The sequence below is a fragment of the Meriones unguiculatus genome, chromosome 2, assembly GCF_030254825.1.
Source record: "Meriones unguiculatus strain TT.TT164.6M chromosome 2, Bangor_MerUng_6.1, whole genome shotgun sequence".
NCBI lineage: Eukaryota > Metazoa > Chordata > Mammalia > Rodentia > Muridae > Meriones > Meriones unguiculatus.
Window position 1 is genome coordinate 23,658,610 of NC_083350.1, and position 18,724 is coordinate 23,677,333.

The 18,724-nt window shown below is 43.0% G+C and overlaps 1 protein-coding gene across 15 annotated transcripts in view; it reads right to left on the reverse strand.

Annotated features, from left to right (window-relative positions):
• Positions 1–18,724, reverse strand: part of Znf532 (zinc finger protein 532) — a 109,893-nt gene that overhangs the window by 33,974 nt on the left and 57,195 nt on the right. For 12 of the 15 annotated variants that reach the window (XM_060377153.1, XM_021633536.2, XM_060377148.1 and 9 more), the window contains 3 exons: positions 15,012–15,193; positions 10,085–10,261; positions 2,657–2,819 (listed from right to left, as the gene is read on the reverse strand). The exons of 2 other annotated variants lie outside the window; for them this stretch is intronic. In XM_060377153.1, coding sequence (XP_060233136.1) covers positions 2,657–2,819; positions 10,085–10,261; positions 15,012–15,193 — 522 coding nt within the window. The remainder of the gene's footprint in view (positions 1–2,656; positions 2,820–10,084; positions 10,262–15,011; positions 15,194–18,724) is intronic. One more of the 15 variants, XM_060377154.1, reaches the window with a different exon arrangement.

Below are 18,724 nucleotides of genomic sequence, written 5' to 3' on the forward strand. Positions count from 1 at the left end.
CCAAGGTCATACAGACTGGCTCTGTGGAATCATTCTATCTCCCTCAGGAGATAACTTCTGAAGAAAGGACTTGGCTAAACAGCACAGCATTAGTGCCTTCTTCCACACTGTTCTTCCCAGGAAGAAAGGGAGTGGCTATATGGTGTTCTCACCAGGGAAGACACAGGTCTCCATGCACACAGAGTCAACTGGCCCACCCAAAGGGTTGAGGGCAATGCTGACCAGGCCCTCCGCACAAGGGAAAGCAGGACACACCATTTCCTTATGGTCACATCTGCTTCTCTCCTTTTACACGGCAGACTGCTGTGTGTACAAAAAGACAGCTAGTTTGTGCCTCGGTACACAACTTACCTGCTTACACTTTGTGTGTGCAGCCATGCATGCATGTGTGCAAACACAGGTTTACGTGTGGAGACCAGAGGTCAACCCCAGGCATCACCCCTCCATTTTAACAATTACACTCTCTCTCTCGCTCCTCAAGCCTTAAACTTTCCATAAGCTTCTAGGTAGATGGAAGAGAAGGCAGGGACATAAAATAATCCTAGGGACAGAAACCATGAAAAAAAAGTGGGGGTTCTGCCAAGACAACAAGAGCACCGGGAAATGCACTAAAACCCAGGTTTCCAAGTTATATATAAATTAAGCAAAAAGTAAGACGAAAATCAAATGCCTTTTAAAGAAATACAAATATGCCTAGCATGTGCAAGGCCCTACATCTGATCCCCAGAACCATTAAAAAAACAGTAATACAACTTAATTCTTTCAGACCAATTTTCCCTTAGCTCTTGAAAGAGCAGCTAACTTAGCTAACTCGCCTGAACGTGAATGCCAATATGAAAAGTAAAGAAACATGTATTCTGGGATATGATATCAATCAGGTAATAAAGAGCTGAGAGAAAGAGAGAGAGAATGAGGGGGGAGAGAGGGAAAGAAATAGAGAGCCACCCTCCCTAACATCCCCATTCCAGTTCTCCTTCATGACTGCATCATGGAACATCCCAGGTACCAGGCAACGTTAATATGGAACAAGCAATAGATGCATCACTTTAAATATAAAGATGCCTCTAAAACATTGTGTTTATTCTTACCTACCAAACATAATGTAACAGGCGCTTAGGACAATAGGACGTACTTAAAATGAAAACAGGCTAGTAAGGATTCAAATGATTGAAAACAATCCTGTCCTCCTATGGCCACATGATTATACCCCCCTTCCTCATCTCATTCATCCACATTCCCTATTTCAAGAAGAAAACACATACACACAACTTCCTGGTGCCCCAATTAAGTTCCAGAAACCAAATCTCAGAAGCCTTATAGGAGAAACATCCTTATCCCCGCCTGCCTCCCATTCACAGGGGAGAAGTAAGAACCTCGAACTGACTGAGTGTGGTACCAGACTTTAATCTCATCACTTAGGAGGCAGAAGCAGGAAGGTTTCTGGGAAATCAAGGCCATCATGGCTTATACAGTAAATTCTTGGCAAACCAGGTGTTCTATTAAGACCCTGTCTCATATATCATCACAGCCTTTGAGGCTAAAAATGGAGCTCGGTGCCTCGAGAGATTGGAGAAAAGAGAATCCAAACAAGAACCTCAGACTGTATACCCACACCAGATTCAACACCCAATCTACCCTAAATATTTTACCATCAACTCAGTCAGTGGTTGAGAACACTTACTAGTCTCCAGCAGAGGACCTGGGTTTGGTTGCCAGTACCCACATGATGGCTCACAACCATCTGTAACTCCAGTTTCAGGGGAACTTTTGATCTCTTTTGACCTCAGAGGGCACCAGGAAAGCATACAGTGCACATACATCCAAATGGACAAAACACTCATACACATATTTAAAAAAAAAAAAAAAAAGTATAACTATATAGCCCTGGCTAGCGTCTATAACTTGCCATATAGATCAGACTGGCCTTGAACTCACAGGGATCTTCCTGCCTCTGCCTCCAAATGAAAGTATGTTCCATCATACCCAAATTACATACTATTTTTATAGGGTAAATGAAAAACTAAAGAGTATCAAGTACAATGCAACCTTAAGTGCTTATGTACTTTCAATGAGGAAAGCTCAAATTTTCTTATATAAGTTAGCCTAACTCAGCAAAACTCCTATTTCTTAATTGAATGACAGAGTTCTCAAAACAGAAAACTCCAGAAGCTAAAGAGATAACTCAACAGCTAAGGGCACATACTGCAATTGTAGAAGACCTGAGTTCAATTCCCAGCACCCATGCCACACAGTTTACAACCAGCTCCAGGAGAGTCTGACCTCTGGTCTCCAATGGCATTTGCACTCACATGCATATGCCCACAGAAAAACACGCACACATAGTTAAAATAAAAATAAACCTTTTTTTTTTAAATAAAACTTTACAATCATCACTTTCATGTACATACAAAGAGCCCTAATAACTTTATTATTCTTTTAAACCAGAGCATGCACACCTGCTCCTCTTCAGCAGTCTTTGGGAGACAGAGCAAGACCCCTGAATAAAGAGCATGAGGACAGCAAGTGGCATGGGCCGGCGTCCATCTCTTTCCCTAGATAGCAGCATGCTCTACAGAACTCTGCAGCGCAGCCAGGGCCTACGACCATGCATGTATCTGCGGTTCACTTAGACAGGAGGAGAGACGCGCACACACACCTTGATATGGTCCATCATAAGTTGCTTCTGTGCATATAAAAGAGAACAGTCTGGACACTTGAAAACAGACACCTTCTGGTTTTCAATGTGCTGGTCAAAGTGGCGATACAGCAAGGGTTGCAGGGTGAACACAGTGTCGCACATGGAACACTTATAGATTATTCTAGAACAGAAGAAGCGCAGCGAAATACAGTCAGTCAGCCTTATCTCGAGTCAAAGCTACTACTTAGCATCTAAGAACTCAGGAGGTAGAAGCCACGGAGAGGACACAAACGAGGACATTTCAGCTGTGATACAAACTTTTCAGGACAACACATCACTCGAGCACAGAGAAGTCTTCCATTCTGACTAAGACACATTCGGCAATATTTGTTTACCAAATATTGGTCTCAATCGGTGACCATTTTCTGCCTCACAAGGCTACAATGGGCATGCTTGCAAAAAAACCTTCCAGTACATTAACACACAGCAAAAAAACATCAAAATTTCTCTCTCCCTCCCTCCCTTCTTTTGAAAAAGATTGAAAAAGGCAATACAACTGAATGGCAGCATCCTAACCAGAAAAAGAATGTGGGGTGATTTTTTTGGTGAGGTCAAACACAGCAACACAGCTCAATGATGGTACCCTAACTAGAAAAAGAATTTGATTAATGAACTAAAGGCATCCAAACTCTAATACCTAGACAACCTCTTCTGAGTTTACATTTAAAATTAGCAATTTTATGCTTCAATATCAATTTTTCTATTCCAGTTTTAACACAGAAAGCTGTATGCCAGTACATAATGACAGAGATAAAAGACAAAAAAACACTACTGGAAAACCTAATGATTTCTAAAAGTGGTTTCCAGTCCCACACACTAGACACAAAGTCCATACCTACTACATTACCCCAACCTATCTCCTTAAATTAATATTCAGCAGATTGGAATCTTCTAAACAAATCTCTTCTACCCAGTTAGCTCTCTCCTGAAGCTCAAAGCTCTGGTGTGTTATTCAGTAGGACTTGGGGGTCGGGGGTGCGGGGTGCACAACTCTCCCTAGTGTGCAGCTGGGACACAGCATCCATTCTTAACTGTCCTGGTCCTTAGGAAGGGCCTGTGGAACCTGGCTCCTTTGAAACACTGTGGAACACGCACAAGTCTAAGAGAAACTGAGAAAAGGAGAACTGGCTGAAGAGAAAGGCCAGAGAGGAAAAGTACAAGTTTAACTTAAAAACTGTACAGCAGAGCTAGAGAGTAGTTCTTGAATGTGTTCTTATGACAGCTTCTCACACAGCTTCATATTCCACTGGGCAATGCTCTCACAAAAACTCTAACTGAAGCCGGGCACAGTGGTACACACCTTTAATCCCAGCACTCAGGGAGGCAGAGGCAGGCAGATCTCTGAGTTCGGGGCCAATCTGGTCAACAAAGAAGAGTCCAGGACAGCCAGGGCTACAAGAGAAACCCTGTCTGAAAAACTAAAACAAACAAACAAAAACTGGAACTTGGCTCAGCATGGTAGTCAGCATGCCTGTAACCCCAGCACTTAAAAGGATGAGGCAAAAGAGGTGCTGTGAGTACAAGGCTAGCCCAGTATACAGCAAACATTACCTTGGTCGTGACTAAACAGCAAGAGTCTATAATAATAATAATAATAATAAATTTATTTTAAAATTACAGTTTTAACTCTCTTTTCTCACAGAAGACTTTAAAATGTACCAGAGGGCCACATGTTTTTCTAAGGTCTTGCCAAAATATTCATTTTCCAGTTTATTTCTGGCAGGCTTTCCCAACAGAGTCCAGTGCTGGTCCCCTCTGGTACTTCACCACCACAGTAACGTATCCAAAAATGCTCATGTCCTTACTGTTTCAAATTGCTTCAAACAGCCTCAATATCCAATGAAACAAACCATCACAAAGAGTAACCACATAAGGACATTTTAAAAAGAAACTGCTTATAAAGATTTTAGGAAAATTAAAACAAGGCAGTATTTATATGTGCACTTTTCTTCATTATTAGTGATTTATTTACTGTGTGTGTATGTGTATGCCATGTCTATGTGGATGTCCTTGGAGGTCAAAAGAGGGTGTTGGCTCTCTGGGAGTTAAAATTACATGCAGCTGAGAGCCCCAAGATATGAGTGCTGGGGACTGAACTTGGATCCTCTGGAAAAGCAGGTAGAGCCCTCTCTCTAGCCCCATGATCACATTTCTTAAAGGGTAGAGAAAACAATTAGAAAGCATAAGATTATCATCATTCCTAGGGATAACAGTGTATGTGCTTATACTCTACTGCTCTGCTTATCTTTATTTTATGAGCTTCCTGTAATAAAAATACAACACTTGGACAAAAAAAAAAAAAAAAAAAGAAAAAAAAAAGATTGGGATGTAGACACAGCTCAGCACTTGAGTACGGAATGCACTTGCAGAGGATTCAAGTTTAGTCCCAGCATGGTCCCAGGTCAGGCAGTTCGCAACTGCCTATGACTCCAGCTCTAGGAGATGCTCCTGCAGTCATGTGCACGAACACACACTCTCTCTCACAGAATTAAATATAAGAACTAAATCTTTAACGAAGAATAGCTTAATAACAGCATCTATGTGAAAATACCATGAGACTTGTTAGTTTGCATACCCACTTTATAAATTAATTTTAAAAATAATACATGAAATAAACAAGTATGGGAAAAAATTTTCTTTAAGAACAAAGATTTCTTAGTTGGACAGACTATTCACTTATAAAACCAGGTATGAGGTCTTGAGAGATGACCGAGTTGTTAAGAGCTTGTACTCTTCTTCCAAAGGACTAGAGTTTAGTTCCCAGCACTCACATCAGGAAGCTCACAACTTCCTGTAACTCCAGCTCCATGAGGATTCAAAACCTCTGGTCGCTGTATGCATCCACACACATGTGCACACATGAACATACACACACATATATTTACATAACTAAAAATAAATCTTTTTAAAAAACAAGTATGTTCTCATTTTCTTCTGGGGAAAAATATAAAAACCAGATGACAGAGTTACTTAGCATCTTTTTGAGGAAACTGAGGAACAAGTTGTTGGTATGTTATCAAAAAACCTCCCCATGCAACACTAATGAACCAGGAGCACCAATGTGCTTCTGTAATCCCAGCAGAGGCAGAAAGGTGGTGAGTTCCAGGCTATCCTGGCGACACAGCAAGATGTCAACCCAAAAAGCAAAAACAAACAGAAAGCACTAGGAAGAGGCAGCCCTAATTGGAGAAATATGGCAGAAACCAATCAAGCTCAAGGAAGGCTGGCAGGAGCACGGCTGGCAGGAGCACCATCGGGAGAGGTGGCTATTGGCCAAGCATCCACTGAGGCCCACAATGTGCAGCCTCATTCTCCAAGATTCCCGATGATGAGAGCCAGGTCCTGGGTGACAGGGAAGGTCATCCCAGAACGGACGGTTGCTTGCTTCAAGGTGTGGGAAGGTAGTGTTGAATTCAACTGTTCTGGAGGGAGGACAGGGACAGGACAGTTAAACCCAAAAGGCACACCCTGGCGAGGATCCGGGAAAGACAGGAAAAGGGCACTGTCAGCTCGAAAGGTCTGAAGGCAATCTGTGGACCAGCTAGCAGGGTAAGCACACAGACATCCTGAACGGGAGCTATGTGCTGATGACGTCTATGAGTGTGCTTTTTTTAAAAGGAAAAGAGCACACTGAAGTAACAGGTCAGAATGTCCTGTTACTGCCAAGGATGAGAGGGAGAGTGGGACATGAGAATGATGGGCTGGACCAGATCATGTAAAAAAGGCAGCAACCAGGGACTCTGGGGGAGGGGCACCCATGAGTTCTCAGTACATACTGCCAGCATTTTTGTGGGGCAAGAATCATTACAACTAAAAACTAGAAACGGCAAATAACGAAAGCACCAAGAACTCACAAGTACGGTATTAAGGGACAAATTACGAACATGGAGCAAACTTCCTGACAACAGCGGGAAGCCTGAGGAAAATAAACAGTCTGTTGCAAGAGAAAAGGGAAGGTTTTCCAAACAGGGGGTGGGAGGGACAAGCCCTAATGCAAAGGCAGAGAACGGCAAGCTGGTGGGCCTCAGGCCCAGTGCCCTGCGTACACTGGAGTAGAGGGTGATGCAGAGCTGGGCAAGGCTGGAAGAGCACTTGTAAAACCATGTGTATAGCATGAGTGGCTGAAAAACCAGGCCATTAGGGGTGGGGGCAGAAACCAAAGCACATTGCAGCTCCAGTTCTCCAGACGCTGCTGTACATGTGTGCAACACAAAAATAAGGTGGGGGCTCTGAGCTCTGGAGCCGACACGGTGAGCAACTGATTAAATCCCAGCAGGGGGAAAGCATTGCTCTCCACGATGTGACTGGTTCTCACACCCCTGGCGAGGTGAACTGTCTATCTCCAGGTCCCATGTCAGAGACACGAGGTTATTTGTTTGATTATTAACTAATTCATTCATTCATCAATCCCAGTGCCGAGGCTTCTTTCCCGAGACCTAGATGGTTCCCTACCATGCTAATAATGCAGTACTGTTGGCTTTGTTTCTCAGGAGCTTGTTCCAAATCTGCCTCGTACACAGCTCTTACCTTGGGAACTGTAATCTCTGCTTGACACACGCTCAAAATGACATAAATTATCCAGCAATTATTAAAGAAGTTTCACAGCGCCCTTTTAGACAGCAGAGAAAATATGCCCACCCACATCCTGGAAACCAAGAAACAAAGCACTTACAGCAGTGTCTGGACACAATAAACATGTTACAGCTTGCCTGGTACTTTGCAAATAGAGCTGCTCAAACTGTAGGATTTCAGGAATATGTTCAGTCATGAATATACTTGGTACAGAAAATGGAAATGAGATGGATGCTAATTGATGAAACTGACAGAAGTCATTTTGGTAACTGTGAACTGCTTGCATAACATGACCATCCAAACCTGCTGTGAGGGGTCAGCACCAGAAGGTCCTCTGACTTGATCACCACTGCCTTGGTTTTAGTTAACTCCAAAAATGACCATAAAATGGCCATAGGAGAGGTTTTTATAATAGCTTGAATGGGAGAGGTGGCAAAAACACTACCTCAGCCCAGTACCACAGGCCTGAAGAACCCATGGGAGGTAAAGCAGCACCCATCAGAGAGCCAGACTTCGGGCAGGGCTGGACTCGGGCAGAGCTGAGGACGGAGGACAGGGCGAGTACCAAGCTAATGCTGCCGACATAAAGCTGCACTCATTTAGGGCTTCTGTCTTCCATTTCATCAGTATACTATTTTTATTTTACAATTTAAAACACAGTCATTTAGGCCTGATTTTAGGTACTCGCTTGTTAAAGAAACCTGATAGTAAAAATAATTAATTAATTAATTAAAGAATATATAAAACTAAAGCTGGGAGTGGTGTCTCATGCCTAGAATCCCAGCACTCTAGGGGCTGAGGTCAGAGGATGGTGAACTGGAGGTCAGCCTGGGCTACACAGTGCAATCCTATCTCAAAAGAAAAAGATTATATTTTCCTTTGCAACTAACTTCCTTCTTATCTAGATGGGATCCGTCCTAAGACCGCCAGTGGGGTCTGGATACCACAGAAACACTGCACGCTCTCACTTCCCATCTCCACATATACGTTTACCTGTCACTTCTCCTTGTTGGGCTGTGACAGCTAATTAGCAGTGACTTCACTCTTCTTCACTGACTCTCGGGGAGAACATTTGCTCTCATCACAGACTTTAGCATATGACTGTTTCCTGCTTCTTTACTGAGTGAGGTCTAGGTCTCTAACAGTTTACGGCTTCTCTTAGGCAGCACCGGGACCACCACCCTCACCAAGCTGGCTTCTAAGCGGCTAATGGGCAGGCAGCATATACAGCATAGAAACAATGCACAGAGAGACGTTCATGCTATGAGACCCTGTGATACTATCTACAGTAATGTATAATTTAGAACCTACTTCTGAAAATTTCCACTTAATAATTTCAGTCCGTAGCTGATCTTGGTTAACAGAAATTAAAATTATGGATAAAAGCCAGGGGACTACTCCACCCTGTAAAATCTTCCATTAAGTAAAGCTATGAAAATTCTAGACCTACTGTGCTCAAACTTGAACAATACTGTTCTACCTTACTTCAGAACTCTAGTATCCTGTTTCCAGTTTATAACTACTTTCCAGAGAGAATAGTTGATTTATTTGAAGGAAGAATCAATAGCTATATTCATCATGAGGAAAAGGCTGTGTTAGTGTGCACAAGTTTCCCCATTGTGAGCAGTGGAGACACACTCACTGACCTCACTAATCCCTGTCTGCATGGGAGGACATCCAGTGGAATGTGAATCTCCTAATTTGTAATTTGCCTTCCTTACACAAAACATCCAGAAGAAAGACTTATTTGAATAAACAGATTTTAACCCTGTTTTGGTAAATAGTCATTTGTATGTAATCGTATTTCCCCAAATTAAAATAAAAGCTGGACATTATCTGCGTGTGTATGCACACACACAAATAAAGAAGTGCAGGTATCATGCTGTATATCTAAACCTCTTTCTTTGCGAATCTTTGATGATGCAGTTACACACAAAAATGCACCAAACACTGGACCAGTTCATCTAACCTCCCACAGTCATCACAGTTCACAGCCATAAGGAACCCAGAAATGAAATCAACACCAAGCACACAGTGTGCGCGCAGTCTTCACAATGAGGGAGAGAGCCAATACAGGAACAACACTTACTGAGTTCTTCCACACCCATACAGGCACCCCGGGCTAATCTCAACCACTTCACCTCATTCTAACCCCCCAGACACCGGGGGCACAAGCATGACCAGCACTTACAGGAGACCCTGAGACAGCTAACAGGCCCAGGCCTCACAAGGGGCAGCTAGAGAGCACTGACCTGCCCCTGCCTCCTCCCCTCCCCTCTGCTCTGCTCAATGGCCCCTGCAGGACACAGGCAGGGAGACCTTGTTCAGCAGCCCTAAAGCAAAACCAACATTAAGTGAAATTAAATTTACTTCCACATCAACGGCTTGTCCTGGCTACAGAGTTAGACTCAGTAACTGGCGTCTCGGGCTGACTGCACATTTGGAGTGTCACTAGGAAAGGTGGATTCTACAATCAACAAACTACAGAAACACTGAAGACGACATAGTTTGGGTTTTGTTTTTACATTTTATATTTTTCCTGAAAGTTACTCGCTAAAAATCATCTTAAGAATAAAATGGAAGAGCTTGCATTTATTGAGCAGAAATTGATGCTAAAAGCGTGAGTGACATTTTGGGACAAAGACTTTACCTGGAAAAAGTAAAATGATTTGGTGAGCTACGAGCAGAACTTCATACATCAACATTAACACAGCTGACAAATGTTCAGATTTTAAATTTTACTTGCTACAATGACAACCTCCTCTAAATGACTACCAGAGTAGCAGAGTAAAACTCGGCCATGGGGTAACTTACTTTGGTTCTCCTATCTTGATGCCAGGATGCTGCGTGTAGGCGTGGGAGTGTGTACTTGGGGCAGACTTAAACGCCATTGGACAGATAGGGCACTTGTAGAAGACTTCACAGTGAGAGCCTTGAATGTGAGACTTCAGTGCGGCCACATCAGAGTACACAACACTGCAATGTACACATCTGTTAGAGAAACAACACTGTCGTTAGCACAGACCACGAACACCGTGAGTGACATCACTGTGCGAACAGGGTGAAATGAACATATCTCACAGCCCACAGAGATTTCTCGTGGCTTTGTCTTTTTTGCTTGCAACGGAGTAAAGATAATTTTTGTGTGTTTAAAAGGGTAGATCATGAAGAAAACTGATGTACAAATAAATGATCAGTGTTTGGAGCATCTTTAATGTTTTAAAGAAGAGTGTATATAGTGAGGTCAATGGACCATGAGGGCCAGATCAGGACCAGGGTACACAGCAAGACCCTGGGGATCCTGGATTGGGGGAGGACGTTTGTGTGCTGGAATGACACTAGGGGGCCTGATGTTCCCACCTGTCCTGCTGCCCTACAATGGAAGAGGCCTTCCGATCTGCACCCACACAGCCTCAACAGAGGGACAGAGAGGGCCTGGTCTCCTGGTGCACACTGGTATGGTCAATGTATTTGCTATTGGTACTGCAGGGAGACCCAGAGGGTGCTAAAAGTCAGCCACTTGCTTTTGTTTGCTGGAAAACAAATCTGACTGTGTTTGTATTTGGTCTTTAAATTCTATCAAAATCAGCACTTCTGAAACAACTGGCTCCAAGCTTCTGAATTTCTATGTATATAATTAGCTCACATTCCCTGCTGAAGTCTAATCCCATAGAAACAAACCTCAAAACTAGGGACACCCGACCAACCACCCTGCTCATCTCCTTTACTTAAGGACTCTCAGCAATGTTTGTCACAGCTCCACTTGATGATGGAGTCTTGATTCACATTAAAAAAAAAAAAAAAAACATTTAAGAATGTTCACCATGGCTCTTGGGGACTGTCTCAGATAACATGCCTTTCATGTGCCTGGACACACATGCTTCTAAGCTTAGAGGCACACATGGACTCATGGAGACGGCTCCTGCAAGCCACACAGAGGGGTGCGCTCCACAGAGCATACCACAGGAGGCTTTGTAGGCTCTTGGAAAATCACGGGGTTTTCTCAGTTTCATTGGGGTTTTTTTGGATTTTTTTTTTTTTTAAGTTGGCTGGTTGGTTTGTTTTTTGAGACAGGATTTCTCTCTATAGTCCTGGCTATCCTGGAACTTGCTTAGTAGACCAGACTGGCCTCAAACTCAGAGATCCTGCCTCTGCTCCCAAGTGCTGGAATAACAGGCATGCATCACTACTGCCCAGTACTTTCATTGTCTTAAGTGTTCAGTAATAAAAACTAAAACACTGTACAGAGGAGGAGAAGAAAGCTTCCTGGTCCTATTCACAGGAGCACGTATCTCAGTGCAGGGGTCAAAGAAGCATACTGAGATGCTTCAGGTCGCCTTATTGCATTATGTTTTTAACAGGTTCAGTGCTCCTGTCTGCTGATACTTGTTTATAAAGTGTGAAGAACTGTACAGATCATTCTCAGTCCCCACTTCACCCAGAAGCTAGTGATGACATGGATCGGGGTACTGCAAGACCCCGACCTCTGGCCTTAGGGAGGGTGCCCGCTGCTGACACCAAGCACATCCGTGCAGGTACAACACAGACAGAGGAGCTGTAATCTGAGACTGGGGCCTGATGTTTCCACCTGTTCCACGGCCAGTGCCCAGATGCTGCCCAAGGCTTGACCACTTCACAGACACACGCATCCTCCCAAATACAAGACTGGGTTGTAGTTAAAGCAAAAGACCAAGATGAAAAGGAGCAAAGAAGTGTGCCGCTGCTCCAGGTGTTCCAGAGCCACCTGTGCCTGAGAAAAGCTTCCAACGAAGAAAGATATGGTTTTGAGGTGGCAGCAGAAGTGACAGGGACTTGGTCTAAAAAGGTACCACAGAGGCCAAGGGAAAGCAGAGAGAAGAGAAAGGACAGGAAAGGTCCAGGGCAACAGAGGCCAACAAGTGAAGCAGGCACATGGAACACGGGACGTCAAAGAGCCCTGATGGTCCCTCAGCATCAGCCTCTCAAGTTCTGGGGCGGCACACAGGTACTGCCATGCCTAGCTCTCTTTATAATTACTTTTTAATTAAAAAAATGTTTACAATATAAAACCCAACAATTTTCCTAAATGTATGTATCTGAAGGCAGAAAAAAACAGAAAAATACCTGACTTTTATTCATAATCGACACTTACAAGTTAAGCAGGATCCAGGAATGGCTGGTCAGTATTTAAAGGACACAACAGGATCAAAAAGACTAAGCATCTGCCCCAGAAGGAGCAGGGCCAGGATAGGAGCCTCGAGAAAATCTCTGGCTACAGAAAGAATATACCAAAAATAAATAAATAAATAAATAAATAAATAAATAAATGAAATAATGATTGACTACAGAGATGGGGGGGTTTAACAGGAAACAAAGCTGGACCAACAGGCTTCCAAGCCCAGTCAAGAATCATCAACTGCCCCATTATTTAAAACAGCAGGAGGACTGGGCATGGTAGCACTGTTTTTTAGTCCTAGGCAGAAATCTGTTCCATGACAGCTTGGGCTATAGTATAAAACACTGCGGGGGAGGGGAGCACAGAAAAATACTTTCAAGTTTTTATATTTTTTCTAAAGAAGTCAACATAAGCGGGGTGGTAGTAGCACACATTTTTAATCCCAGCACTTGGGAGGCAGAAGCAGGCAGATCTCTGAGTTCAGGGCCAGCCTAATCTACAGTTTCAGGATAGTCAGGCCTACACAGAGAAACCCTGTCTCAAAAACATGAGGGGTGTGGGGAGAAGAAGGAAAAGGAGGAGGAGGAGCAGTCAACATGAACTAAACTTCACAATAATAAACCCAGCAAGGGGGGGGGGGGGACAGGTCTGCTTATCGGTAATCCAGATCTGGAGAGTCAGGTGCAGGAGTGAGGCCAGCAGAGTCTACACAGTTCCAAAACAGCCACAGCTTCACATAGTGGGACCCTGAATCAAAATCAAATACACCAAACCCACAAACATGATGTTTTCACAGTTTGAATACCCTCCAGTCTACTGGGAAAAATTTATAGTTAATAAAAACTTGATAAATCTCAAAATGTAAAATTGACAGCACCCAATTTAAGAAAGTCTGCCTGGGGCAAATGATGGGCGAGCACTCTTCCCCCAGCAAGATGCAGGCCTTCAGGCTGCATGTGAGATTTCTGTATTAGGAAAGATACCAGGAATAACTCAGCTCAGAAGGCTGTCCTCTGTTCATTCCAACCTAGCCTTGTTTTCACTGAGGAAGGAAATCTGTGGGAACACAGCGCTCAGTAGAGAACAGCAGAAAGAGCGCCTCACAGCCGCTTTCCTGGCTGTCTACAGAATCCACTCCCAATTTCCAAGCATGTGGTAGGCGCCAAAGTACCAATCTGTGTGGGTCTGTGGACCTTCCTGTTTAACTGTAACCCCCCCCCCAAGTTACAGGGAACCACAGAGCAGAGAGGACATATGAATTTCACACAAGTTGTGACAAGCAAATCTGGCACAAAGAAAAAAACCCTGATTTCTTGTTGTCTAAACTAAAGGTTTCCTAGCCAGGTTAGACCTCAATCCATAAAGCACTTGTGCACCACAAACATGAAGGCAAAAGATTAAAAACAGCAATCTGTCTCCTATTTTAGTGTTAGAAAACTAGGGGGGAGGGGAGAATTGGAGAGAGATGGCTCAGCAGTTAAGAGTACTGGCTGTTCTTCAAGAAGACCTGAGTTCAACTGTGAGCACCCACATGGAAGCTCACAACCATCTGTAGTTTCAAGGGATCTGAGGTCCTCTTCTGACCTCCTCAGGCAAATCACACACACGGTGAACAGACATGCACGCAGGCAAAATACTTACACACTTAGATAAATCTTAAGAGGAGGAGGATGAAAAAGAAAGAAAATTGGGCAGAACCACCCAGGAATTAGTGATCCCAGAATATAAACCAAACCAAAATAAAATCAAACCACATCAAAGCTATCTCATCTTTATAAATCTTGTGACGGAATTAGGACTAAGCAAAACCACTGCACGTGAACAGTCTAGCCAAACAGTAAGGGGTGCCACAGTGACACCTCTGCCAGAACAAAGACATTATGTCAACAAGACACAGTTCCATGAAGGATTTTCATCAGGGCAATGAAAGTGGGATGGAAGTGTATTTAAGAAGGTAACAAAGTCTGAGAACAAAGTACATCTTTATCTAACAGCAGATAAAGTAACTTAAAGTTGCCAGATGTCAAAAAAAATACACATCTGGAAATCAATATCAAGGCCAGTGAAGAGATGAAGAGGCTGGAACTGAGGTGGAGGAGACAGAGGGGCCAGACTTTCAGAGGGGAAACTCCAAAGACTGGTTATCAGAAGCGCTCGTTCACTCTCCTCTGTGGTTACCGCAATCCATCACGTCTGTACTGACTGGCCGGGGCATAGAAGGAAGGAGGAACAGCAAAGCACAGCATTCCTGCAGAGGGTGCATATGGGGAGTGCACCAGCATGTGCGGGGCTGGGGGATGAGTTGTACAGGCTGTTGGTCATGGCCAACCCCCATAACATGCACATTGTCCTAGAAGGATTGATCACCCATTTATCCTCATCTGTAGGGATTGGCAAGGCCAACACGACATTAAAGGATTCGTACAGACCAACTCAGTGCAAATGAGCTGGGTTCCCAGAGGACTTGTGAGCTGCAGTATCACCAGATAGCCCACAGTTAACTATGCATGTGCACGGGCCTGTCAAATCGCAGCGCAGTTATCAGTGAACAAGCTGTACTTGCACAGAAGGGAACGACATACTGACCGAAAACCAACTCTCCGCGTGTAGTGCAGACAGTTCTTGGTGACGTGGGTCTGGAAGTGCACCGACCTGCAGATGGCCCCGCACTCGGGGCAGGTGTAGGGAGATTTGTGCTGATGGATTCTCTGGTGTGAAGCATAGCTGCACTGGTTAGGAAGCAGCATCTGGCAGACAGTGCAAGTCTTCTAAACAAACCAAAGGGGGAAACACGATTGGTCCTGCTAAGCATGGCTAATATGCAAATCACCTTAGTTAAGCTGTACAGTTAGTTATGCGTCTCATTTCAAAATGCTATAAACGACTCTAAAGCCCGAGGGGAACGCAAACCTGAAGATTATTCATTTAACGGAAAATTTTCACCCTGTAAAACAAAAATTATTAGAATTACGGAGGCAGGCTCGTGCCCAAGTGTGAGCTAAAGAAAACAGCAGCTTTAAATGCTTCCAGTTCTGCTTCTGTCGCATTTTTTGTCCCAGAGCAAAGGTTTGGACGAGGTCCTCCTGCAAACCGTGCTGGCATACACACTCAACTGCACACTTCCGAGCTCACAGGCCCAAGAGGAGCTGCACTTCCCACAGTCCACAGCTTGCCTCAGGAAACAGAAATCAGCCCAGGTTAATCCAGTCTCTTCTTTTTCTTCCCCAGTCATCTCAATTATTTAAATCTTAAATTCAAGAACACAAAAGGAATGGTTTAGGAACTGGTTTTCTTCTTGTACCTAAGTTGGCCCTTAAATTGATAAACTGGCCATAATATAATTTATAATTGAAATCAAACCACTCAAGCTCAGATACGTAAGTTGGGACATTAAAATGAAATTTGCAGAGCATAAGGAGTTTTAGAAAGCTTAAAATCTGACCATATTAACATAAAGACTGAAATCATCTTTGAAGAAAATATTTCATTAATTATCAAAAAAAAAACCCCTAAATACCCTACTTTCATCCCCTTAAATATAAGTACTAAATACATCATTAAGACACTCATATAAATACTCAGTCAATACAAACTGACCTACCATCCTGAAAGCAAGTCCAAGAGAGTAGAAGGTAAAATGCACACACTCTCAGACATTTGTGCAAAAACAAGTACCACTTATATTTGAAAATAAACCATCCATATTAAAGGCAAAGAGAGCCTCACAGGCTTTCATATTGACAGCAGTTTAAAGAAGATTTTTAAATTCTTCATAGTTATTTTGAATTAAGCCCAAAACTTTAAGTTTAAGCTTTAAAATTAAGAAAAAAAAAGAAAAGTCACTTAAAATTATGTTTTTTCTCCTTAAAGGACTAAAATACAAGTTTTATCCCATAAAATGTTTATTATAATCACAAAGTAAGAGCATTACAAGCAGCATTGATGAGGTTAATGTCATCAGAAGATGCCCCTCCTGGTAACACATTCTTCAAAGGTTAAAACATGCCACAACAGAGTCAATAATTACAAGATCCCAGTATTGTTACATAGTCGTCACAATCAATCGCTTCTTTGAACTACAGTCTTCTATCTTCCTTCATAAGCCATTATCCCAGGTGAGAATTATGACATCTGAATTCCCTCAGGCATCCTAGGAGGCGCACTCACTTGGGAATAAAACTCATGCTTTCATTTCTAAAAGAAGTCAAAAAACATTATACATATATGTCTACACATATACATATGCACATTGCCATATGTATATATACATACATAAATGTATGTATATAGATATACATAAAGGTATACCGTATATACACACATCTGTATGTATGTATATTGATATAAATATAGATACAGGTATGGGATATATACACATATGCATGCATATTAGATAGCTATAAATATAGATATAGGTATGGAGTATACACACATACATGCATGCATGTATACTGATATAAAGACAGATATATGTATAGAGTATATACATGCATATTCATGTATGTATATAATATAAATATGATTATGGATTGGCTCTCTTTTGCTATGAGCCAAGCAGTGAATTAAGTCCTTTAAATACATTAGAAACTTTATACAGATTTAAACACATTCTATCATTTATTTCTCATAAAGTCAGTAATACCTTCATTTTACAGAAGAGAAAATAAGACTTAATGAAATGTGCCGTAGGCCCCCCAGCTACCATGTGCAAGAACCATGATCAACCAGGCTGTAGTTGAGGGTAGTGCACACTGGAACGAGGTCCTGAGAACTCAACAACCAAAAAAACTAAACTTGAAAAACTTGAACAAATAAATTTGAATGCTAAAGATGATCATTTATGTTAAGCTGAAAAATGAGCTTCTCTTTCTCCATAGCTTCTCCCCTATCTAAAGCAATGTGATTATACTACTTTAATAATAGTACAAAGCCAAAAGAAAATCTGAAAGAACAAGGGGCATGTGTTACATAAAGGCTAAAAGCAAAACAAAAACCTTAAATTATCATCCATCAAGGTATAATCACAAATGGTTATTCTTTAAAATAATACAAAACGCACAACTTACTATGCTCATCACCATGACTTGACATCACCATCATCACAACTGCCTCTTGCACAGCCATGCACAGCCAGCAGCTGAGGCTCCCCACCCAGCCCCAGAAAAAAGGACAGGACTCCAGCCTCAACTCTAGCACATTCACCCTGCAGCTCTTGAGATGGGAGGGCATGCTCACCCATCAGTGGGTGGGCGGGGATCTTACCTTCGGTTCACACAGGTGCACACACATCTGCCTACAAACCCAAAACCTACTCCTGTGTTTCTTTCTTGGTTACCACTGCATGCCTCACCCTCAATCCATTTTGGTAGGAAGAACTCTCTTCCTTGATTCTTGCACAGTGCCCGTGTTTCCGAACTCACAGGACACTGCTTGCTTTACTATGTGGCCTCAGACTGCATACTGTCCTTGTCGCAGACAGCAGAGGTGGGCTTCCACAGCACCCAGGGGGAGATTCCACTAGCTTGCCCGGGGTGCTCTGAATTCACGACAAAACACATAATATCTGGGCTTAGGGGATGATGCACCGAGCACAAGAGAACATATAGGTAATTCATAGTGTAACAGAATCTAACTTTACCTTCCTTTTTAAGTCAAAGGAATTTTTCCTAATTGGCACAAACTAAGGCTACTCGGCAACTCAGCAGAGAAGCAGCAGTTTAGCCCAGCAGTGTGTGGACTGTAAGAGAAGAAAGAAATCAAGACATACATGCACCTGGTTTGTATCTCTGAACATTACGCTTCATGCCATCAGAACGTGTGTAAAGGTTTCAATGCTTACGTGAAGCAGCTACTTTCTTTTCTGGGGCAGCTTCATTTTCTCAGGGAATTATTTTTTAACTAATTTTACTTGTCAATAGTGAAGCAGCACTACAAAACTAGGAAAAGAAAGCTGAAAAAGTCACAGTCCCTCCTGAGCCTGGTGGGCCAGTGGCCTGAAATTGACAGCCGCCGTAACAACACAGGCTGGAGGAGGGGCGGGGCCCGGTGTGCTGTTCAGAAGACTGTGGGACTCAGCACTATCTTTGCATAAGTGAGAATTTATCTGACAAGGAAAAAAATTCTTTGTAATTTGCTCTTTGAGGGGAAAACACAGCCTGAGAAAGTGGGGAAGGGTGAGCAAGGCTGGAGAACACCACTACACAAAGCATCCACACACAGGAACACTCCAATGGACCAACAGCCTGAAAAAGCCTGGGGGTACAGCAGCCAGAACACTGCAGCTCAGGAGGACCAGATAC